This window comes from Phalacrocorax aristotelis, chromosome 16, assembly GCF_949628215.1.
Source record: "Phalacrocorax aristotelis chromosome 16, bGulAri2.1, whole genome shotgun sequence".
NCBI lineage: Eukaryota > Metazoa > Chordata > Aves > Suliformes > Phalacrocoracidae > Phalacrocorax > Phalacrocorax aristotelis.
The window spans coordinates 2,997,016-3,021,318 of NC_134291.1; the positions used below are offsets into that span (position 1 = coordinate 2,997,016).

General features: G+C 53.5%; 2 protein-coding genes across 2 annotated transcripts in view; one reads left to right on the forward strand and one right to left on the reverse strand.

Annotated features, from left to right (window-relative positions):
• The window catches only part of NTN1 (netrin 1), a 103,957-nt gene extending 98,527 nt beyond the window's left edge, over positions 1-5,430 (forward strand). The window contains exon 6 of the mRNA XM_075111263.1: positions 4,907-5,430. Within this exon, the coding sequence (XP_074967364.1) occupies positions 4,907-5,235 (329 nt within the window). The 3' untranslated portion in view covers positions 5,236-5,430. The remainder of the gene's footprint in view (positions 1-4,906) is intronic.
• A 6,899-nt stretch (positions 5,431-12,329) lies between these two features.
• STX8 (syntaxin 8) overlaps positions 12,330-24,303 on the reverse strand; it is a 107,857-nt gene continuing 95,883 nt past the window's right edge. Inside the window, exon 8 of the mRNA XM_075111038.1 lies at positions 12,330-13,344. Coding sequence (XP_074967139.1) covers positions 13,277-13,344 — 68 coding nt within the window. The 3' untranslated portion in view covers positions 12,330-13,276. The remainder of the gene's footprint in view (positions 13,345-24,303) is intronic.

Below are 24,303 nucleotides of genomic sequence, written 5' to 3' on the forward strand. Positions count from 1 at the left end.
TCGGCAGGGGAAAGCTTGAAATCAGGAGATTTAGCACAAACCCCAAAAGTAAACAAAAATAAAAAAAATATATAATTTTTTTTCCAGCCTCACTCTTTTCATGGCAATCTCATGATTTTTGGGGCCCTGACTCATGGTCTCTGAATGCTGCGAGGCGCTGCTTTTATTTAAGCCTTTATGTGGCTGCCCTCAAACATGTTTTTTTCAGGCTTTGGGATTGGTTTTTGTTTTTATTAACATCAAATCATCCACCCCTCCACTTTCATCTGCAACATCAAGCCTTCAGGTCTTTCTTGTGGTCAGAGGCTCCCAGCCAAGCCTCGAGGAGCCGGGCAGCATCACGGGCCCAGAGCTGAGCGCCGGGACAGGCACTGGGCAGCACCCTGTGCTGGGGGCTGCAGGAGGGGACCAGGGACCCCCCCCATCCCCTCCCGCAGCCGGGGGACCACTCAGCCACCTTTTTCTTAGAAGCATAAGATGGCAAGACGCTTGAATGCGTCCCCTGGGCTGGTGGGGCTTGTAAGGCACCAGCCGGGCAGGATTTGTGCTGCAGCAGCATCGGTGTCAGGTGGGACGCGGCTAGAGGGGCAGCGCCGTGCGCCCACCGGGACCGAGCATCTTTCCCACACCCCTCGAGCCCCCATCCTCCAGCTCTCAGCACCCATCGGGATGTTCAGGGGCTCTCTTGGGGCCGACAGGGATCATGGCAGGGCACAAAATAGCAAGCCAGGTGAGAAATCCCCAGTGCTTTGGGGGCACCTGGGGGTGCAGCCAGCCCCAAACTGCCCGCAGGGCTCGGCTGCCCACTGTTTGTAAAGCATGGGGAGGGACCTGGGGGCACCCCCAAGGCACTGCTGGGCTCCAGACCTGGACTAGAGCCCATCCTCACTGGAAACCAGTGTCCCCGGCCCCGGCTGGAGCAGCAGCACAATGCTGCGGCTCATTTGATTTTGTTCTCCCCCTCCGGGTCACCACCTGCTCCCAGGGGACCACAGCCAGGGAAGCATCATCTCTGCCACCCACTTGACTAACCATCATCCCCTATTGCATCCTTTCATTTGGCTGCCCCACAGATGCTTTCCAGGACATTTTTCTCGGGATGCAGTGACAGGGATGGTCCCCAGTGTGGCTCAGCGTCGGCACAGGGCTTCAGTGATCAGCAGCAGAGAGGGACCAGTTCACATGGCACAGGCAAAGCCAAGCTTTGCCCTAGGAAAAGGCAGTTGAAGGATAATATCAAGCTCCAAAGCCAGATTTGGGGTGATGGGATGCAGCTGAGTCAAGTTCCCCCCCCCCCAAAACCATGAAGGAACGGAAAACTTCTCTTTCATGAGAAATGAGGCTCTAAATCCCTGGGGATTCACCCAGAGGAGCCAGCTTAGGGGCTCCCAAAAATTTCTCCCGGCACCTCTCTGCACATCTCGTGTCCCTTGGGAGATGCTGGAGACCCCATCCCACCACCAAAATATCCAGGCAAATCATCGCTAAACTTGGGCTCCAAAACCCGGCTCAGGGGAAACCGTGTGTCCCGAACGCGAAGTTACGGGCAGAAACCTCGCTGTCAGGGAAGGCAGCTGCGGCCGTGCCAGCCAAGCCTTCACCGAAGCTTTCACTCCTTCCACTTCATTAATAAAAGGGGAAAAAAATAAGAGACGGGGGCCTTGACATCAAAAAAATACAGACTGTGTATTTTAGAGCGGAGTTTCCTGTAACCACCTCTCTCCGGTTCCTTTTCATTCATTTTCTCCATTTTGTCAGTGTGGACCCAGGCAGGTCAAAGGTTTAAGCTTTTTTGGAAAGATTTGTTTCAAAAAAATAAAAATTGGCTAATCTTCACATTTTGCTACCTTCACACCAGACAGGGAAATACACGGTCAGAGCTTAGGGTTGTTTTTTTTCTCTCTATTTTTTTTATTTAATGAAAGCATCTGGCGTCCATGACATGCTCCAGCAAAAAAAAAAAAACCCCACATATATTTTGAAATGTGTTAAAAAGCCTTGCCGGGCTGCAGAGCCCCGCTTCCTTCCATAGCTTGAAATCAGTTTGCACGCTGTGGTTTTAAACCGAGGGGGACGTTCCTCCACCGCTAATCCGGGGGGTAAAATTGGGTTGTTACAAGGCAAATGGGAGAGTTTTGCCTGGGTTTTTGGTTGTTAATTTTTTTTTTTTTTGAGTTTTCCTCTTCCTCTGATAATTTCTGCAATCAAGGTTGGAGCCACCAGGGACTGGCCAGATGGCTGAGATGGGCAGGGGAAGTGGGGTAAAAAGAGGAAAAATCTCAAAGATTTGGTCAAAAAGCACTTTTTGGTTGGACTGCGCCAGCCTGCGTGGAGCTGCTGGCCCTTGCCTGCTCTCCTGGCCAGGGCCGGCAGCACCACTTGGGTGTCTTTGCTGGTGAGGACGCCTCATCCCACAGTCAGCAAACAAACCCAGGAGGGCTGGGTACTCACTTCCCACTGAAGATATTTTCCTGGAAGCTGATTTTTAGAGAGGAGGAATGTGTTCAACCTCCCGGAGCATGCGATCTTGGCTGACTGCAGCTCCTGTCCTCCTCTGCCGCCTCTGTGCCGCGACGGAGCGCTGCTGGGAGGCAGGAGCTGCCTCCAGGCTCCTACCTCCTCTTCCTTGCCGTGCCGTGGGGCTGAACGCTCCCTCTCCCATGGGGGCCTCCAGCCTTCCCTGTGGTTTGACCCCAAGTCCACAGACATCACCCGGAAAGGGCACACCAGCACCTGCTGTGGGTATTGAGGAAGAGGAGGAGGAGGGCTGGCAGAGGCCACCGTAGCCTGCTCAGGGCCACCTGGGCTGCAGCCAGGGGCTGCCCCATGGTACAAAACCACAGTGGCTCCGGGGGCTTCTGAAATCAGCCGGGAGCCGAGCCTTACCCTCGAGCATGCTGGAAGCAAACCGGTGCCCATTGCCATCCCAGCATCTTTGCGGACACCCCCCAGGGAGAGCCTTCTCCTGCCCAGATCATGACGCCAAGTCACCTTTGCACTGGCCCCGCGGGACCGTGGGCCACCACTGCTGCGTGGGTGCTGGTGGGCGCCGGGATAACGGAAGGCGTGACCTGTGCTTCAGGAAGGCGCAAGGGGTGGCGTGGTGGAGGGCTGAGTCCTCTCCAGGTTTTCTCAGTCCATATGGCTACAGATGGGCTACGCAACATCAGCCACGGGCTTGGTGAACACCCTTGCTAGTCCTGTGCTTATGGATCACAGTTATCCTCCCATCTCAGTCTTGCTTTGGGAGCTTGTGATCGCCCAGTAACCCGCCAGGACACCTGGCTTGCCAGGCTGCTGCTTACCGAGACATCCCCTTGAAACCCAATGTTGCTATTCAGTATTTACAGAGGTGCTCAGGTGAGTCCACCAGACCCAGAAGTTGGGCTGGATGCTGGCTCTGCCATGCCCTTATGGTCACTGAGCCCCACCCTCAGTCCTTCACCCGTGCTTTTTACCAGCAGTGACATCTTCCACGGCAAGCGCAGAGCAGTATTGGCTCAGGAACATCTCCTAGAAACACACACCAGCAAACCTCCCCATTTCCAAATCCTTTCATAGGTTTGATCCCCTTCAATGTCCTGCTCCGAGGCTGGGCGCTCATGGAAAGCTGTCTCCTTGCGCTGGCTCCAGGCAGGTGTGCTGGAGTCCCTAACAGGTCTTTCCTACCTCCAGATGCCAAATTCTTGGAGATATGGGCCAGTCCCACTGTTTTGCGCCAGAATTTGGCTCATCTTTGCTTGGAGTCCTGGTGCAGATGCGCTGAGTGCCCCATTGGCGAGGAAGGGAGGGCAGAGGGGCTGGTGAAATGGCCTGTGCAGAATCCTCTGGCTGAAGCACGCGCTGCTCTCTGGACACGTGGGTCAGGAAGAAAGCTCGTCCCAGCTCCTACGGTGCAGCCCAGGGTTTTGGCACTGCCGTGTGTGCAGAGCCCCTGCCCCACGCTCCGGCCACCACCTGGGCCTGGGGACACAAGCTGTCCCTGGGTTTTTAATCTTCTCTGTGCTTGCTGCTTCAAGGGAAAAGGCAGGGTCCAGTGTACAGAATCCACCTGATTTTTAAAGATTTTTTTTCACTTGCTTTAAGCATTCAGAGGTGCTGGGGCAGATGTTGCTGCACCGACAGCCTTGGGGAACTGCTCTGTCTGCGCTTGCTTCACAGCCACGTCCTGGGAGATGATGGTCCTCCATAGGACACGAATAGGAGAATGAAGCAACCTGCTCCCCACCAGTGCTCCAGGCAGCCCTGTGTCATTCCCAGGGCTCCTAGTGCAAGGAGTCCCATGGTTCCTGGAGTGCAGCTGCTCCCAGCCTCTGCTCCCCTCCTGGGGGTCCTCCAGCCCGCAAGGTCCTTGGGTAACTGTGCCCAGGCTCACTGGGGACCCAGAGGGCTGCCTTTGTGGGAACAGAGCTGGAGAGCATCTCCCAAGCCTGTGGCGGTCTTAGTACCTTTGCTGAACCCCTCTGCCACCAGCACTGGCTACTCTTGCTCGTGGCAGATGGCCTGGGGACAGAGGTAGTTTTTGTGCAACCACCACCCTTGGTCGCTTTCCCCAGTCTGGGCTCAGGAGACAGAAGTCATAAAATCATAGAATGCCCTGAGCTGGGAGGGACCCACAAGGACCATCGAGTCCAACCCCTGTCCCTGCACAGGACACCCCAAATTCACACCGTGTCTCTGAGGGCCTTGGCCAAGTGCTTCTGGAACATCGCCAGGCTGGTGCCGTGATGCCTCCCTGGGGAGCCTGTGCCAGGGCTCCACCACCCTCGGGGGGAAGGACCTTCTCCTAATGCCCAGCCTAAGTCCTCACACAGCCTATTAGGTAAGACTTAAAATTCATTTTCTTCTCACCAGCTCAAACCATAACATCTTTTCCTCCCTTGCCTCGCTTTTTTTTTTCCCCCAGCTGTTCAGATCCACATCCTGAAAGCGGAAAAAAATGCCGACTGGTGGAAGTTCACGGTCAACATCATCTCCGTCTACAAACAAGGCAGCAACCGGATACGGCGCGGAGACCAGACCCTGTGGATCCACTCCAAGGACATAGCGTGCAAGTGCCCCAAAATCAAGCCCATGAAGAAGTATTTGCTGCTGGGCAACAACGAGGACTCTCCCGACCAGAGCGGCATCATTGCGGACAAAACCAGCCTGGTGATACAGTGGCGGGATACGTGGGCTCGGCGGCTCAGGAAGTTCCAGCAGCGGGAGAAGAAGGGGAAGTGTAAGAAATCCTAAAGGAGGAGACGGCAACGGAGCGCGCGAGAGGGAGAGACTGACTGTGCATGCTGCTTTGTGTAGAGCTGGGGCGGGCAGGGACCGGCGATGGGGACGGCGGGAGGAACGTCGCGCTGCCGGGGCGGGCGGGGGGGGACGGGAGGGATGGTGGTCACGGCTGTGGGGCTGCCAGGTTTGTACCTCGTATTCCGGGAGAAAACAAAACAAAAATGCAACAACGACAAGAAAATTGGGCATGTGGATATAAAAAAGAGGAGCGTGGGTGCGGGCGTGCGGCACCCGGTGCCCCGCAGCTTCTTTCTGCCCTGTTGGCTGAAGAAATCAGAGACACCAAACTGCCTTCCAGCTGCTAATATCTGCTGCTTCCAAAGCACGGCACGGGAACATCAAACCTGTAAAGAACTAATCAACGGCGATGCTGAAAATTAACCCCCCCATCCCCAAAAATATGTGTTCTCAGCTTAGGTTGAACAAGACAGTTACCGTAGAGGAAACTAAACAGAGACTTGTCACCGAGGACAGATCTGAGGCTCGACTAATCTGGGTTATTTGAAGACTCTCTGGTATCTGATCGCTGTAACCATCACCCGCTGCACCGTACCTGGGAGCGGCCGAGGCCTCCGGCCGTGGCGATGATCCCAGGTTAGGCACCGCAAAGAGGAGACCGCGTTAGTGGGTGACTTCCATGTAGGCGTAACTCGGGGAGCAGCTCCTTGCCCCAGCCCCCACGCCCTGCGGAGCGCTGCCCCCCCCACCCCGAAGGAGCGTGAGCCCATGGGATGCCCCGGGCCCCTTCCAGCCACCAATTCACAGTCGAGGAGTTAAGAACCGGGATCCCCAAGGAAACAGCCAGACTTTGCAAAACAATAAGTTGGCATCCAGTTCCTGTGGGTGCCCTGGAAGCTCTCACCCCTCGCAGTCCCTGGGCCTCCACCACGGTCACCCCTGACACCTCCTTCAGGGGCTTGGTCCCCGCTGCCTCCGTCAGCAGACCGACGGGTGCTCACGTGATAGAAAACCCCGTGCAGATGGCACAGAGGTCCTGGCTGGCAGTGGTTTCACTCACAAACTCAGACAGCTCTCCTGAACCCACATCAGCTCTGCCCTTGCTCCCTCTGGAGCTGGAGGCCCCTGGCATCCCCTGCATAAGGCGACCAGCCCCTTGGGAGACACAGGAGGGGGGACAGCGGGTGCCAAGAGACTGTCCCCACAAGCAGTGGGGCCAGCACAGGGCTCTAAGGCTTGGCCAAGTTACAGCCAACACAGGGCAGGACCTGCTCCATGGGAAGAGGTCTCAGCCGGGGACTGCACGAGCGACGTGTGACCCACCTGGAGCTCCCCCGTTGCTCTCCTCCTGCTGCTGGGGGTGAAAACCAGCACATCTAAAATTCCCACTCTCTAATCACTAAAGCACTAAGCAAGGTAGCGGCTGCCTCGCCTCCACCTCACACCCCAGGCCCCTGCCTGACGCCTGGAGCACCTTTTCCCGGGGCACCGTACAGGCAGGGCTGGCTGTTGAGCTGTTTGTCACCCAGTCGTTGCACCCCCTTGCCAGCTGCTCCCCTGCCACACCGGCCCGTGAGGAACGGCACTAGCTGAGTTCACCTAATCGATGGAGCCAGGCAATAGCTGGGGTGGAAAGGAAAGGCAGGGAGGGCAGGACGGGTACCTGGAGGAGAAGCAAACATTAGTCGCTACGAAAAGCAAAACCTCCCTGATATTTTTCCTTTTAGGAAACTTGGAAACATCTATTTTATGACATTTTCCAGTGGTTTTGCCTTGTTTTATAGCAATTGACAATATTTATATAATGACATAAACCACCATAAAGCGAGGCAGCCATGTAAATAGGTGTAAAGCGGAGGGCTCCCAGGGAAGCACTGGCCAGCGCCGGGCTGCTGGAGACACCACCCGGAGGCAGCGAGCCCTGCTGAGCCTCCCCCGGCAACCGCAAGGCCCCTACGGAATTAATTTGGGTATTAGGAGAGAAATCCCACCCTGGATGTCAAGCAACCCTTCCCCCCCACCCCCAGTCCGTTTTTTCTCCCCTTACCCAAAGCAGACCTGGTTTTCCTTACTTCAGCGCTCAGGGGGAACCAACAGTTTTGCAGTCTAGGTAACCCAAGCCGCCAAGTTTTGAAGGATAAAATTTGATCTCAAGTGTCTAAATGGAGGCTTAAAGCCCCAAAGTGGGGCTTGGATGTTGCCCTGCAGCAAGTATCAACTGATGCCAGGGACACCCTGCACCGGCTGGGACAGCTCGTCCTCGGTTAGCTGGGATGCCCTTGAACTGCAGGAGACCTTCGAATGGCCTAAAAGCAACCGGATCCAACCCAAAGCCAAAGCATGAAGGCAAGGCCAGGGTATGTGGGGTCTCGGGAACCGCCCACCGAACACTCCTGGACACCCAACGCTCCCTCCCGTTTTCCAAGCTTGGCAAGCGCACCTGTCCTCGCCAGCACAGCCTCGACACCCCCAAACCCCGCCAGGGACAAGCCCTGGCCCCTTCCTCGCTCCCACCAGGCCGTCAGGCTGCAGAAGAAACGCCCAAACCCCGTCCCATGGCCGGACCCCTCCAGGCACCGACACAGCCCAGGAAATCAGAAAGAGAGTTTGCACAAGACGTGAAACAACTCGGAGCCCGCCGCAGCCAGAGCGACCCGCCGAGGCAGAGTCCCCACCCCTGCCCCACCAGGACCCTGTCCCTTGGTCCCTGTTGGAGTTTTGCGCTTCCCAACCAGACTAGAGAAGCCCCTCCACTCCATCCACGGTCCCCCAGTGCCCCTCGTGTGCTCCCAGTAACCTCAACCTGCAGGAGCAGCTGGTGCAACCGGTACGCAGCCCTCCTCCTCTGGGGAAGGCAGAGAAGCCCTGTTTTCGGGGTACCGAGGAATCCAACTCTTCCCTGCAGCCCCCCCCCCCCCCCGGCTCCAGGACACCTCCTGGGGGACAGCGCTGGCCCGTCACCCAAAGAGGGACAAGATGTCACTCCTAAACATCAACCTCCGTGGCCGGGGGCGCGGCTCTGGTCGGGTACCAGCCTCAGAGCAACCAGCGAGGAGCCCACGCGCCCACCCATCGCCCCGGGGACAGGACCGAGGTCCTTGGGGGGGTCGGGGGGTGGCCGGGGAAGGGGCTGCGGCGCCTTCAGCGCGGCTTCGGAGAGCAGCTGAAATGCCAAAACAATCATCACTCGACGGTAGCACCCGATAAAAGTCGTTTCGTCTCGTTTCTGTTCGTTTCGTCGTGTCCGTGCCCTCTCCCCGCACACCCGCCTCCTCTCCCCTCACAAAACCTGTGTTCGTTTTGGGGTTTGGTTTTTTTTTTTGTTTGTTTTGATTATTTCTGTTAATATCTTGAACTGTAAATGTTGTTTAGTTATGACCATTGCATACTGCTTTGGGCGATGTTTCTTTACAATGCATACTAATATATTATGGTTATTATATATGAATATATTTAATGACACGTGAAAAAGTTGTGGATTTTCTTGTTGTTTTTCCAAGTTGTTTCTTTTTTTTTTTTCCTTTTTTTTTTTCCCCCCTCTTCATTTGTTCGTTTCGTTAGATTGGCTGTAATTGAACCCGAAGGAGCTTGTAACTGTTCAGCACCCACTCGGTAGAACTAAAGTCAGAAACCAGTTGAATAAACTCTTGTAAACTGTAAAAATCTCCCAGGATCTCTGCTTCCTCCTGCCCCACGGGTGGCAAGCCCGAGGGATGGGGACCTGGGCAGGGAGGTGACGGTGTCCCAGCTGCCCCCCAGGACTCTGCCGAGGCCCCTTTGGCAGGGTCCAAGGTGGTGCACAGCTATTTTCTGTCCGTCAGTCCCACCAGCACTGTCCCAGCAGCGCTCCCCGCCAGCCGTCGCACACCCTTGGGGACAGCGGGGTCACCGCAGGCTCCCGGCGGGTGGGGTGGGGGGTCCCCGCTGGCACCTCTGGGCTCTCCGGGATTGCTGTGGGCTCTGGACCAGGGTACGTCCCGCTGGGCTCCCCATCCTTCCTCTGCTGCCGGAGGAGACCGTGCCCTGGGACAGAGCCAGGGCACACCAAAACCTGCGGGACCCCGCGCCAGGGGGGTGGACAGGCATGGGGACGGGGGACAGCCAGAGCCTGGGGCCGGGGGAGCTGCCAACCCCACTCCGGACCCGTTTCTGCCCCCATCCGCAGGCTGCTTGCCAGCGCCAGCGCTTTCTGCCCTTCCACTGCGGGGGGTCCGGGCGCCATCACCCATCTCCCCCGGGGCGCCGGTGGTGCCAGGCGCTACTGAAGCTGCCTGTACTCGAGACCAGGCAGGGGCTGGTGGCATGGACAAGCTAGAAAGCTGGAGGCAGGGGGGTGGCTGAGGCGGCAAAACACTTCCAGAGAGAAAAACACAGGCAAAAGGTCCTGCAAACTGCCGAGGGGTCAGCGCGCGTGACCCACGCCCTTGGTGTCGCTGGTAATTTATGAATTCAAAACATATTGGAGGTCAGAAATCTCAGATCTTTATTGTGGAGACAAATGGGTCACGAGTGCCACCACCTCTGCCCCGGGGCTGTCGCCTGCGGCTCCACAGAGGAGCAAATGGGTTTCCCAGATCGCTCTGGCTCCGTGTCCTCCTGGCAGGCGGCCGGTTGTCCGAAGAAGACACGGTGGCTCTGAAAAGAGGGGAGGAGGCTGTTCCCACTGAGGGCTGGACCCCAGAGCATTTGCTCTCAGCCTGGTCCCACCGGGCTGCGTGGGAGAGCTCCTCTGCGCCAAGCTCAGCGCCAGGCTCCCACCCAACCTCCAGAAACAAGAGTGTGTGAGAAACCCCAGCAGCCTTTCAAGATCATCCTCATCCTCACGCAGGAGCTAGGGACTTCTTATCAAGGGCACTCGGACGTGCAAGCACCTCTGACGTGCACCAGATCTTCCCCCAGCACTTGTATTTTTGATGAAATAACAACTGGAGACAGCTAAACTCGCGAGCACGTCCTCATTAGAGCGACATGAAGGACACACAAGGGAAGGCGAAGGCCGGGACGTGCCTCCGGGTGGGCACCAGGGGAGCGGGGAGGATCTCCGCTCGGAGAAGCCGCCGCGGGTACGCGACTCCAGCAGCCCCGCCGTGCAGGTTCAGCGGGCAGCTTGAGCATCCCGTGCCCGCGCCTGGCGATCAGAGCAGCCCGCAGCCCGCGGAAGCGCGCCGGACCCCGGCGAGAGGGGCTCTCCCGCCCCGCCTGCTCAGAGCCAGCAACCAGCGGCTCTGGTATTTGAACCTTGCTTTTTCTTTGGTGGGGCAGGGAGACAGAAAAGCTTTCCGCACACAGCACAACGCTGCCAAATTCACTTCTTTTTAATAAAATTCCTCACCCACGCAACACATTAAATGTTACCTAAAGGGCAAGTCTGAGAACCCCTTTGTTAGACATTTCAGCAGAGCAAAGCCTCGCGTTTCTACCTTTCCCAGGCACTAACAGGAAAAATGTGTTTGAGGACCCAACAGGCCAGAAAACGTCTTTTTAAAGCCTCCATCAGAACAAAGTCACCCCGACACATTGATCGGGATGAATTACGCATCCATCCTCCATGTCCTGGGAATTCAAACAAAACCTTAATTCCCTCCATAAGTGACAGCTTTAATTAGAAACCCAAGTTAGTCTCATCGCAATAAACGGCGTGTAATTCTCCCGCTGTCACCCAACATCCAGGAGGCTGCAGCGGAGCCGTGAGCGAAATCCCGCCGCGGGGCTGGGGCACAGGCTGCCGGCGAGAAGCAACTCCAGGAGCGTTTCCAGCGCTGGTCCCTCCGCACACCAACTGCAGGAATGCAGACGTTTCGAACACGTCTCCAAAGCTGCCCTACATTTGTCTCCAGCTGGAGCAGCTTTGCTGAAAGCTCCGTTTCTAATCTAAGATCAAGCAATAAACTAATCAAAAACCTGTTGTGTCCTTTTGAAAACCACGAGAACGTAGAACTATTTTTTTCCCCTCCCCTCCTTTGAAGGTAAGATGAGGCACCGCTCCAAGGAAAAGCAAGCAAGCAAGCGGGCACAACCTGGACTGGACTGGACTTTTAAAGGCTTCAGGAAGGATTTTCTCTAGCAAAGCACACGGAGATGTGTGGAAGACTCTGCTCCCGCCCAGCCACGGGCATCGTTTCATTCGGTTCGCAGGCAGAACGCGGTGCCTCCTTACCCACCTCCAAGCCCGAGCCTGGATCTCCCACCTTTGACTGCAAACGCCAGGCGAGGATGCTGAAGCCAGCAGAGCACCGTCCGCCTTGCCCCAAGGTTCGAATCCCTCCAGAGGAGCTCGTCTCCCCCTCCGGCTCCAGCCTTCAGTGCCCAGCATCAGATGTGTTGGGCACCAGCACAGACCCCCGTCTGAAGCCCAGAGCCCTGCGCCACGAGGCACGGCTCTATCTACTGGGCTTTTTGTCCACCAAGCTCCTCTGTCCACTAACCCTCGGTCCTTCCCAGGAGCATGCAGGCAGGGCAGCAGTGCTCTTCAGCTCCAGGGAATGGCTCCTATCCGTCAATGAGGTACGTGTCCCGTGGGGTACGCAGCAGTTCCCTGCCTCTGCTTCCTGCAAAACCCTGTTTCCCCTGTCGTTCCCACCTCAGAGCCTCGGCTCCAGGCAAGACCTGCACGCTGCAAGGAGAAGAGCACCTTTACTCTCCGATCTGCAGATCGCCAAGCACTTAACGAAGGGGCCGGTGCCCCAGTCCCAGCTGCCAGATGGGGAAACCAAGCGCAGAAGCACACAATGGCTTCGTGTCACTCAGGAGGGGACGCGGCACCAGGACACCCTGGTTTCCCACCCCCCAGCCCAGCGCTAGACGTGCCACCAGCCCAGCTGTGCAGCTGGAGAGCAGGGAGAGGGCAAGGAGTGCCAAGAGCTCGTTGAGAGCTGTGAAAGGAGATACTCCACCAGCGCAGGCGAGGACCAGCCCAGGGCTGGCAAGTGTTACGGATCCGCCAGGAAATGTATGTCATGACACACACGAAGTCTGACAGGAATTGCTTTTTTCCTTCTCCAAATCAGCTCTCAGGAAATGGAAGCGTTGAAGAATCATTCAAGTGAAACACGAGATGGTAGGAAACAATAAAACCCCAGGCAGATGAGTTGTATATAAATGGATCGGCTTTTATTCAATTTATTGCTTGCTCTATCAATTCTGAAATCAAACTGGCACATATAACAAAATAATGATTTTCTTGGCCAGAAGCAAACATTCAATACTTCTTTTTCATTAGTTTTTACATACGTGCTCCTTCCCCTCAGTTTTAACAGTGTGTGAAAAGTTATAAAAGAAAGAGGCAGACCTCGGCCGCCGAGATTAGCACGTTAATGGCAGCGCATCTCCTGTGGCAGGGCACGGCAGAGCACGGGGCGCGCGCGCCTTCCTCGGGAGCACACGCTGGGCAAGGCTTTCCACTCTTACGCCCCTGGTTCAAGACCCGCTGCTGTTCACGTTTCTATCCGTGGAGATCGACACCGATCACCCTCCCCCAGGGGCCAAGGACTGACTCACTCGCCAGCGTTTCTGCGCTGCTCATGGGGGTCCTGCGCCCCCCGGCAGGGCTCCGCGTGCTCCCACTTCCCGTCCCGCCGGAGTCCAGGGGCAGTCATTCCCCAAAAACATTTATTCCTTGAAACAAGAAAGAATTTTAAATCCAAAGGAAGGTAGCAGAAAGCAGAGGAGCGCCGCCGCCGTACTCCCAAACCACACCTTTATTTTAGTATTTTAATGCTCTCGGGACGACTGACCGCGACAGAAGACACCAGCGCGCGCCCAGACACGGCTGCACTGAGAAGCGCAGCCAGCTGCAGCCTCCCGGAGGCCAGATGAAGGTGGCAAGTGAGACTTTTTCAAGTTCAAACCCTCCAAACCACGCAGCGCTCTTCGGCTGTGCACCGAAGGAAGAACGGACGTCTGTCGGACACAGCCTCATTCTCGTACTGTTGAGTTTATTTAAAACACAGAAGGTCTTTGCGCCAAGTCGGTCTCTTCTCCGGCGTCCTCTGCGCCCAGCTGCCGAGCAGCAGCTCCGACGGGCCCCATACCCGCGTTACTGTGTCGGCCAGACGGCAACCACGGCAATCGCAATCAGCAGCAACACAATCACCACCAGCATTCCTGGAAAAGATGAAACAACATTAAGGTTGCTGCCTTCAGCTTTAACGATTGCTCTTTTGCAATTAAGTTCTTCCTCGGCGTCCTGCTCCTGCTCCCAGCTGAGACTGATTTTCCCCCGTGCTCGGCCCGTGCAAGCCCCTCACCAGATCCCTGCACGCCGATGACCTGAACAGCGACACGGACCCAAACCCCACGTTGGTCGAGCAGTTCTTTCTCTTCCTAATCCTTCAAATTGATTTCTTTTTTAACAGTGCCTGCAGGGTATCTTCCTACTTAAACATCTGCCTTGCAAAGATTAAGGGATATGTTTAACTCATGGCAAGGCCAGTTAAGCTGTTCTAGAATCCCTCTGTACCATCCCACTGGGGCAAAGGATTATTCAGAAGGAAATCCAAATTGCATCAGGAAATTGTTTCCAACGCAAACCACTCCCGCTTTCAGACAAAACTGTTTGCAGAGCAAAAGCAGGGCTCTCGGGTCTGAACCTGACTCGGGGAAGTGAAGATCAGCCGGCATTAGAGAGACTAACAGCGCTGTGCCCGACCGCGCCGCACCGGGCGAAACGCAGACGGTAACGGCTATCACAAACTTTACGAGTATTTTTTTAGTTCAGGCGCACCACGGTGTTAAAAGAACTTCAGTTATGGATTGTTTTGAAGACCGATTCAGAAAACCAGCAAAGCAGATCTTCTCTCTCAGCTGGACGATAGCACTGAGGCGACAGGGCTGTCAGACGCCTGCCAGAGACAGCTCATTCTCCCTGGTTTCCCCTTTCTTTCCTCTTTCTTAGAGGAGAAAAGGAAATGTTTTACTGAAAATGGACTGGATCCCTGTGGCCCACCCCATGGCCTCCCATAGCAGCCCCAACTCTGGCATCACGCTCACAGGCGTCCTCTGGGATTAAATGATCTTTTAATTAGGCGGATTTTGGTTTGGTTTAGTATCTGCTCTGTGCTATCCCCCCGTCAGAGCTGTGGGAACATGTTAGGGCTCCGAGAGTGGAAAAAATGTCCCTTCTTTTGGTCCGCTCGCAGATGACTGTTACTCAACCACTTGCAATATTTACAAGTCCAGCTCATGGCAATTAAAAAAGGATGTATTAAAACAAACTCCTCTTTCCAAGCTGGAAAAGGATATTAGACATTGCTTTTTGTAAATAGTGTCATGTTTTCTGTGCAGAAACTGTTTCTCTGCCAGGGGTCCAGGATTTTTTTCCAGGGAAATAAGAGTTGCCACCAACAGTATTTTTTTTTTTTCTTCTTTTATGCTCAGCTCAAGCCATTTGTTATCTGAAGTGAGGCTGAGCAGCGCTTCACGGCACTGGCTCAAGCAGCTCTCGGATACCGAGCCCTTCTCTTCCTTGCAGGAAGAGCTGACTGCGAGCGGGGCCGGCGGCGGCTCCCCGCGCTCCGCCCGGGACGCCCAAGGAGCGCGGCCGGACCCGGCGCCGAGCTGGGGAGGGGGACCAGCTCTCTGGCGAGGCAGGGACCAGAGCGTTAGCTGAACACCGTACACTTACTGCATCCTTTGAGGTAGGATGATTTCTTAGAGGACACTAAGCTTCAGGCTAAACCTGGATGAAACTGCTTATTAATCACATTGAATGGAATAAACTAGTAAAAAAGCACCTGCCTGTTCCCGCCACTCTCTCTGCACCCTTGGCGAGGGCTTGGGTTCGGCTCCGACTCCAGAAGCCCCCAGGTCCGTGCTGCACAACGCTGCCTTTTCAGCCAACGACCGCCGTGCTTGCGCCCAGCCCCGGCGGGCGCGGGGCAGCCAGGGTCCATGCCGGGGGCACCTGGGAAATGGGTTTTCTCCCACCATCACAGGCTCCCTGGCAGGTGAAGTCCTTCAGGACTTCAGGACTGGGCTCCCGCAGCGCCTAGCCATGCCCCAGACCCCCATCCTGGCTCAGAGTCCATCAACGCAAGTCTGAGCATATTTGACGCAGCTGGATGTCGGACCATACACAGGCCACTCGCTCCGACCCACCGGCACGGGTGACAGAGGGATTCTGTTCAGTTTTCCACCTCAGCCAACCACTCGGCATCACGCGGCAACACAAACTTAGATTAATCCGTTGGGATCGCGATCTGTACCTTTACTGTGCTTCTGGTCTCTTGCTTTTTACATCTTAATACACATTATGTAGTCTTCAACAGAGCCAGAAGCAAATAGTTTGCTCAAACTGGGAAGAAATAAGATCTGATAAAGCCACTGCATTCAGATTCTCTGTTATGTTTTGCACTGGAGGGAAAAGTTTTAGAGGGTGTAAATCCTTAGCACAGTTTCAGTGTAACAGAGTTTATGGACCTCAGCAATTAAGAGACAAACGAGATCGGTTGCTTGGAAAATACTCTATAGGTGTGAATTAGTAATGATACAAAGTGGAGTTAATGGGGCGTAATTATTCTTTGACAACTCCCAAGAAAAACGGCACATAAACCCAGAATTATTACACAGCAGGAACAGGGGAAGGTGGGGGACTAATAAAGTTCGGCTAATGGGCAATAGCAGGACGAATAGGAAAGTTAAGAGGACGTTCAGGGCAACAAGAGCAGGACAGCAAAACCTAATAAACTTCATCTTATTCCTGGAAAGAGACCGGTATTAAAAACCTGGAGCCACTTCTCTGTTTCCAAAAGCAGCGGTCAAGTACTTACTCCCATGTGAGAGACGGAGAAGCAGAGATGGCACGTGTCGCTGCAGTATAAATCAGCAATCCGCCAGGATTAAAGGCTTATCTGATCCGTGCGATACGCGCAAAAAGAATGGGACGATATAAATTGGCAATAGCACACAAATTTCAAAGTACCTCTTGCATGATAGAGACCAGATGTTACACACATTCCCCCCCCCCCCCCCCCCCACTACAGAACAGCAGAGAAGGATCTGAAGCTTTTAAACCTGGGTGTTTCACAGCGTACAACATGCTTTCCTAGCAAAAACAGCGGCTAGGATCTGACAGTAATTAAGCGTTCTAGATTCCCTGCTTGCTTTGCCTTTTTTTTTGCTCAAGTCCTCTCAAATATAAATATTCCCCTTGACAAGAACTCCTCAAAGAGCTCCTCGGGAATCAAAGCCACTAACAAAGCCAGCAGGACCAGAAAGCAAAAGGAAAGGGTGGCAGGAATGCAGATTTGAAACGCATTTCTCAGGGAAAGGTGGGAAGTGCAAGCCGAAGCCTACGTGCAACTACAGAGCACTTAACTGAGGCAGGCTGGAGAAAGCGCAATGCTCTTGAAGCTCCATCTGCGCAAGGGCTTGAGCCGGTGCTGCTGTTCCAGCCTGGAGGAGCAGTGCAGAAACGCGAAGGGCTCATCCTCAGCGTACGCTGAGCTTCGGGGCACGGCGTGCCGGCAGGACGCGGGGTCTCCCCGCCGCCCCCTCACGCGGCTCTGCCGCGTTTTAATCTTACTGCCGAGATCAGCTGCGCCTCTGCCCGTCACCCCGACCCCGACCCGCCGTCCCTGGGCAGCCAGGGGTTCAGTACGCCAAACCTAGCAAGGCCTTTTCCAAAGGAAAAGTTAAGATAAAATTTTCAGCTATAAGATGGGAAGAAAAGGTTAGAATACAGGTGAATTTTCTCTAGGTTAAGATCTCTCTTCAGTCCGCCTCCGCTGCTGTCTGTCCAGCCGTGAGCCAGAGGATCTGGGGTTCGCGCCATAGCCCATCTTCCCGAGGTCACCCGGGGCATCCCTTCTCCAAGTCCCAAATCTACTCCCTCTCCTCAGGATTTACCAGCTTTGGGGGCCACTGGTTTGGGGTTCACCATGGGCACCCTTCCCACCACACACGATTTACTCCTACACAGACAACTTCCCAGCTGGGGTTCGCATGGAAATGCAGATAATTCCTCCGGGTCTGCATCGGCCTGGAGGGGTTTGGGCATCTAGAAGGTGATTTTCCACCCCCAGTTTGCACCTCAGTTTCCAGAGGGTTAATGATCTGTGTGAATAGAGGGGATGCCTGAGGACCGTATCCTCTCGTGTCTGCCCAGCCAGACAGTAACTACCCCTGCCCGGTCGGGACTGCGTAACTCCAGGGTGTAAGTTCTCGTTACAAATAAGCACACGCTCTCTGGTGCGCTGCCAGCCGCCCTCGGCAATGATAAACACCAGTCACACGGAGGACAAGTCCAAGAAATCATTTCATTTCCCTCCCTTCATCCCAACCTTTGCCGTTCTCCCGTCGCAGAGAGCCCAGACGTGGCTCAGAGCCCCACCGTGCTGAGCAGCACGCAAACCCGGGACACGGCACATCCCTGCCCTCGAGCGCGTGCCTCTTCTCTCGGGCATCCCTCCCCTCTCGGTGCGGAGCCCACGCTACAGGCGGGGCCCACGCTACAGGCGGAGCCCACGCTACAGGCGCTGCACGCGCCTTGCAGCCTACACCCCACTGCCGAAAGCCCGACGGGCTGCAGAGCTGCAGGAGGCCAGAGAATCATTAACATTTCTGGTTTGTAACTTCACGCAAGCACAGGGTGCCGTGTACTAAATAAGCCTGTTTGCCTCAAATAACTGTTATGAATCCCAAATAATGCTGATGAATTGGTTTCCTCGGAGAAGAGCGGATACCTACCGTCAGCCAGCAGCCGGCTGCTGTGTTTGCGATTAATCATCGAGACTTTCCAGTTCCTTCTGCTGCCCGTTCAGATGGAGGCCGCTGAGACTCAACGATCGCGTTTTTCTTTCAAGCATTTTTAATTCCTACTGGTAACAACGGCTGGAGGCCAGCAGAAATTTCTGCTCACAAGGACCGCCGCCGACAGAGAGACGAGCCCTCGCAGCACCCATACAAAGCAGCCAATTGTTGCTTGTCAACCGGGTGCTTATGCCAGCTTTCTGACAAGGCAATATTTACTGTGAAATATCCACTTATTGTGTTGAGTATAACTCCTGGGAATCCGAGCATGTTTCGGATCTGGCAGGGGTTCAAGTGCCTTTGACCAGGCAGGCAGGAACTTGGTCATAAATACATCGCGTTTTGACAAGTCCCTCTTGAATAACTGTCAAAAGATTTTTGGTTTGCTTCTATCAGACTATTGATTCACCATTAAAATCGCTGGCCGTTGAGATTGAATGTGTTATCAATTAAACCACGCGGGTTTCCACAAGGTGTCTTGCGTTACAACTTCAGGCAGGGCAGCCGCTGCAGAGGAGGCAGTTGCACCCTCCCCCTCGGCATCTCCCAGCTCCAGTAACAAGATACTGGTTTCATTTTCATAAATCCACACTGGCAAGGTATATTCCCGGGACTGAGGAAACCTTTGTTCAACGCCGCAAGTAACCTCAGCAACACTTCAGCTCTTCCCTTCCAGCCCGTGGCAGCCGGGCGCTACTCGCACAAGCAGTAGGTGCTTGACGTGGCTTCATCGGGGTGCGACACTCACCCCAGCACCTCCATCCATCTGGCGGTGGGGGTGTGAAAGGAGCAGGTAGCGGCTGATGCACCCAGGGCTTCGCAGGTCACATCAAAGGTCCCCAGTGGCGATGCTGATCTGTCCTTCTGCCTTGGAGGCATCCCCCAGTTGAACACCAGGTCCAGTCGACTACTCTTTGTTTAACCCCGAGCCCGTCAGTAATGGAACACGAGATATGCACATCAAGATATCCACCCGCTGCTGTCTGAGCACCAGCCCCGCTTGGGCTGCCACTGGAAATACCCCGTCACTAGGGGGAACATCCTAAATGCTTGCAGAGCGTACCAGGAGGGTTTATGAAGGCAAAGGCAGAGGGAATTTGCCCGTGATAGCTGAGGTCTGGACTCAGCGAGCAAGGAAACCTCTTCCAGCCCCCGCTGCTATAATTAGTGCAGAGAGTATTGGATAGTCCTTGTAAATAGGATAAACGAATAGGAGTACATGCTAAGGGCTGATGTCCCCTTTCCATGGGGGTGCACAGCCACCGTCTCTCTCAGGGTCGAGGCAGACTGCTCTGGCAGCAGGGCAGTCCCTCCCAACCAGCGAGCAGCAACACCCTTTTGGACACGGACTTGACCAGTGCAATCCCCATCTGTCATCCCCAAATCCACGTCAGTGGGAAACCTGGAGATTCGGGAAGCAGCTGTCCTTCGGGTGAGCCGCACGGTTTTGTGGGCTCGGCGCTCCTTCTCAAGATTGAGCGTATTTGGAAAGCCAACCCAGCCACGCGTGGGCCGCTTGCTGGTCCTGGGTGGCGGTGTAAATAGTTATTTCAGCCCATTAAAACCAAAAAAAATCCTGCAGCACGCGTTTGTGTCCAAATCTTCAAAAGCTGAAATGTTACATCCGAGCCTGTCTTCAAGAACTCCTAACTTGGGGCTGGCAAATCCCACCCAAAAAATGAGACGCGCCTATTTGCGATCTGCCCCGGCGCTGGCTGCCTGCGGAGAGGAGGCGCGGGGAGAGCAGCCCTGCCCGAGCCCCGAGCACCCCCCAGCACCTTGCTGGCAACCGGTTCTGGGGATGGGAGTTTTGCTTGGGGTTTTCCTTAGCTTTTCTGCTAATGTGGCGCAGTGTCATTCTCAGTAACGCTGAAGGCTCAGCATCGGTGTCTTTTATAGATTATAAAATAATAATAAATAGCATGCTGTGACTTTAAAGAGCCTGGTATAGCGTTACATTATCTGGAAAAAGTGGCTTGTTTTATGCCAAGAAAGTTATATTCCCACAGAACTGTCTATCCAGAAGTTTATGAATAAGACTTCTTTTATAAGTGACACGGAGCACTAACTTATAAACACATAATAGTTGTTTTACAGGGTAGGAGAGAAGATGGGAGTTTCAACAAGAGGCTGTAGAGTCGCAGCTGCTTTAAGGCCTTCATTTTAACGTCACAGTTTTAAAAATAAACAAAACAAAAAAACCAAAAAACCCAAACTTTATCTGCTTTTTCAGGAAGCTAATTTTAAGCCTGTGTTGCCAGATACACGGCAGAAACCCTGCCCAAATCTGTTCAAAACCTTGATTTTCAAGGCGAAGGAGAACCAACTAGCAAGGCTGGCTCTGAATCCAACGCACATACCTAAAGCACTAGTTGAACATGGCAAGCACCTGAAGAAATCCATCTTGCCGTCCTTTATGTTCCCTAAAAAAAGCCAAACACTTTCTCCCCCAAAAGCTATTAAAAAATCTTTCCTTCTAACATTTTCCTCATTTCGAACGAGACGGGGTATTCAATTTGTGTTGCATTAAGAACCACTTTAGCATAAATCCCACGCTATTAAGCTGGCTTGTATGTAAATGCACTCCCCGATTCCTACACCTGCATCATTGAAACCATCTCTCTGGAGGCTTGTTCTTTATTAGTTTTGTGACAGCCAAACTTTTCCTTGGGTGATATGTCTGTGTAAAACGCTGCGATCGCACATTATCCTGCGCCCCCGCCCGCCCAGAGGAACCTGGACGTTATTGCTTTTGACCTTCCTTTTCAACCGGTCTGACTTGAGAAATTTAACACTACAATTGTACCTCTCAACTCTGACATCAAAATCATTGGCAATTCTCAAAGAAATCAAGAACAGGCTCTGCAAACAGTTATTAAAGGCTCCAAACGCCCATGTGTTTCATTGGGTCTAGAGGAGAAAAAAAAAACCAGAGACGCCTCTCAGAAAAGCTGAGCTCTTTGGGAACAACAACTATTGCATTATTAATTCCTTATTTGGAAGAAAGAAAAACCTAGGTCATTCCTATGTAAGATGAAAAAACTCTTATTTTATGAGGTATTCCACGTTTGGAGCTATTCACGGAACGCTAGATTAACCTGAAGAAAGGAGCTATCTGACTCAAAGGTACAGGCTTTGTTTACACACATTAACTCCTCAGCCAGCATTATTTCACACATTAAAAAATAGCATTTTTGTGTTTTTTTGTCACGTTGGGTCGGAGCTACGCTTCCCTCTCGGGCACACGGATGAGTTTGTGGTTAATACAAGCCTTTCACCAGGGCACCAAGATAACTTACATTAATGACCGCGAGACCTGTTGGCAAACCAAGTGTGGCTAAATAACAGCAAGATAAAACCCACCACTATCGGAAAATAAATGTCAGGTTCAGTCCCAGAAGCAGCATGGAGTGAGTTTACATCCAAAACATTTATTGCTTCAGCGATCAAATAATCCTGAGCGTTTGGGTCCCAAACCACATGCGCAGCCCTCCGAAAGGAAGTGAGATAAGTGTTTCTCCTAATCCATTATCGTTATATTTCAATTTGCTTCTTTTTTAATCTATTTTTCAAATTATAAACGCACGCCAGATAGTATCTTGAACTACTTCCAAGCCCAATTGCAAAGAAATCCCGTATTCTTTGAAAAAGCGATATACGCTGTACAAACCCAACCTCACACGAACCGCAACAGTCAGAGGAATTGCCCAAACGAATCTGGCCGCAGGCTTCACCCGCTGCCCACGTCTCAGCATCCCCGATGCTTAGCCGCTCTCTGTGAAGGCAATTGCCTGCCGTTGGCAGTGGCTGGAAGGTTTCAATCCAACAGTTCATGATGCCGCATAAATGTACGTTTGACTGTACGTCTGTGAGTCTATACAATTCATTGACCTCTCGCATTGACCTGAGAACCAGACTGGAAGAAGGGCAGCTGAAAGACAGGAAGGATTCCTAAGGAAATTAAGCAATATAAGTACCTTTTACCTTCTGAGCCACCAGAAACGAAGCTCAGAGACAGGCAAGACTTTTGTTTGGATTTGAAGACAAGTCGAGAGCACAGCAAGAACTAAACTGTCACAAGCTTTAACTTGCAGAGAAGTCTGCAGGAAAAGAAACACTTGGAGCTAAATTTGTATCTACTTTAAATAGCAGAAGGTAGTTCACAGAGGACAACCTAGGAGAAACGGTTTGACGCACCACTGAGGCAGAACTACTGAACCAAAGAGCTTTAAAGCAATTTATACACATGCCTGAATAACAGCTCTCTGCAAAAATGCTCAATAAAATCATTTACTGGACTCATCACTGCACAAAGAGCAGATATAAGAGGCAACGGCTTACCCAACTCCTACCCAAAAAGTCCCAACATTAACTGGACCCTTTCTATTCACTCCTACACCAAAGAAAAGGTCAGATGTATTTAACAAGCAATACTAATCCTGCAGCAATTTCTCTACAGCTTTGTTAAGAACGCTAAAGGCAGGCTAAAGGAAAGCCTCTCTGGAGCACAAGCTGTCTTCTGGGGTAAACTCGTGCAGGACCGTGCCTCCATGCCCAGCCAAAGCTGACAATTTAAGACCTTAAGTCTCCCCGAGGGTCTCTTTTGGTGTTTTCCCGCATACCGCCTACTTTACTTCGAGTCAAACCTGGCAACCACTACTCATCCGTCCGATGCCCTTCTCCGACGGGTGTGCAGGGGCAGTACCGAGCGCCGAGGTCCAGAGCTGCGCAGGAGATGACCCAGCTCCCGGCAAGCCAGCAACTGGAAACACTCTCATGTTTTTTCCTTTTGTTCGTGCTAGAGTGACTTCACAGACTTCCCTTGCTTGTCCCCACACTGCTATTATCAAACTATTTCCAACCCCAAAGGTCATCGGCAGACATGGGTACTGGATTTTTTTGCATGTGGCTTATTTTTCTCCCCCCTTTTTTTTTCTTTTATTAAATAAGCACGCACGCTTTCCAATTTTCCCTTCTCCAGACTCTCTAGCATCCTTTCCCTTACATAAGCGACGCCAAGAAACGAGATCAGTCAAGCAATGTGCTGCATTTCTGAACAACTGTGTTACAACTTGGAACGGGACTTGTGAAAGTTTCAAAAACCTCAATGTGCACTAAAGGCTTCCCAGAAGAAAGGAAACAAAACAAGCCCAAACAGGATCAGAGACGTTCTACAAACGCCCGTCTTTCAGATGACATTCACTCAAGTGAGCCCAAGCAAGCCATAGGTGTCACCTGAACCCTCTTGTTCTGGCATAAGCTCGGCAAAAATCAGGAGGAAAGGGTGAGGGAGCGCCGATTTCACCGGGACATCCCCACCTCGAGGCTTACCAGAAGCCACCCTCCCCACGCCGCTGAGGGAGATGAGCAATGAAGAAGGGAAGAAGCGTTTGGCGTGGACCACAGCTTCATGAACCGTGGTGGAGAGGACAGCCGGGAGCTGAAGGGTGTGACGGGAGAGCCAGGTGAAGCTTTCCTTGTGAGAAGGCAACGATCTTAGAAAATCCAAAGGCTACCTACCATCAGGTGGTCCTTCAGCAGCACAGGTCACTAAGGAGACTTCTCACTGCGTTAGAAACTTCAGCGATTCCCCAGCCAGACGCAGCCCAGGCTGCAAGGAGAGGCACCAGCCTGGGGCTCAGGTGAGTTACGCCGCAGAGACGGGGCGCTCGCTGCCTGCCGCAGCGCCGACAGGGCTGGTGTCCCTCCTCACACGCGTACGTCCACGCGCCTTCTCCAGCGCAGCTTCCCCCACCAGCCCCGGGCTCTAGCGAGGCACGCAGAAGCCGCAGCCCAGCTGGCAAACTCAAAATGGTTTTCCTGAAAGAAAGGAAGGGTCTGCCAGGCAGCAGCTTACCCCGGAGCCGCTACCTGCAGCAAGCAGGGAAAAGGCAGACGACGTGACAGATGATCTCAGCAGGGGACTCTTGTTCCTCCCCTACGTTCTCCAGTAAAAGCAAACGGGGGGAAAAAATATAATAAAATGAAAGGACGGCTCTGCCGGCCTGGCGCAGAAGGGGACATCTGCCCGCGCCCATCTGCCATCAGCCCGACACCCCGGTCTTTGTTTTTGGTAGGGTCAGTTTTCTACCATTATAGCTCCCCAAGCCACCTCACCAGGACACCGGTGCCAGCACAAGGAAAAAGATGGGAACATGGGGAGAGGGCGCTGGTAACCACTAGCTCTGCTTAGATGCATCAGTAAATCGTCCCATTAGGCTCTTAAATCACTCGAGAAAGTATTATCTTTTGCCTCTTCCTTTGTTTTTCACTCAAACAAATGCTGGGATTACTCACTCCCTTGTTAGATGGATA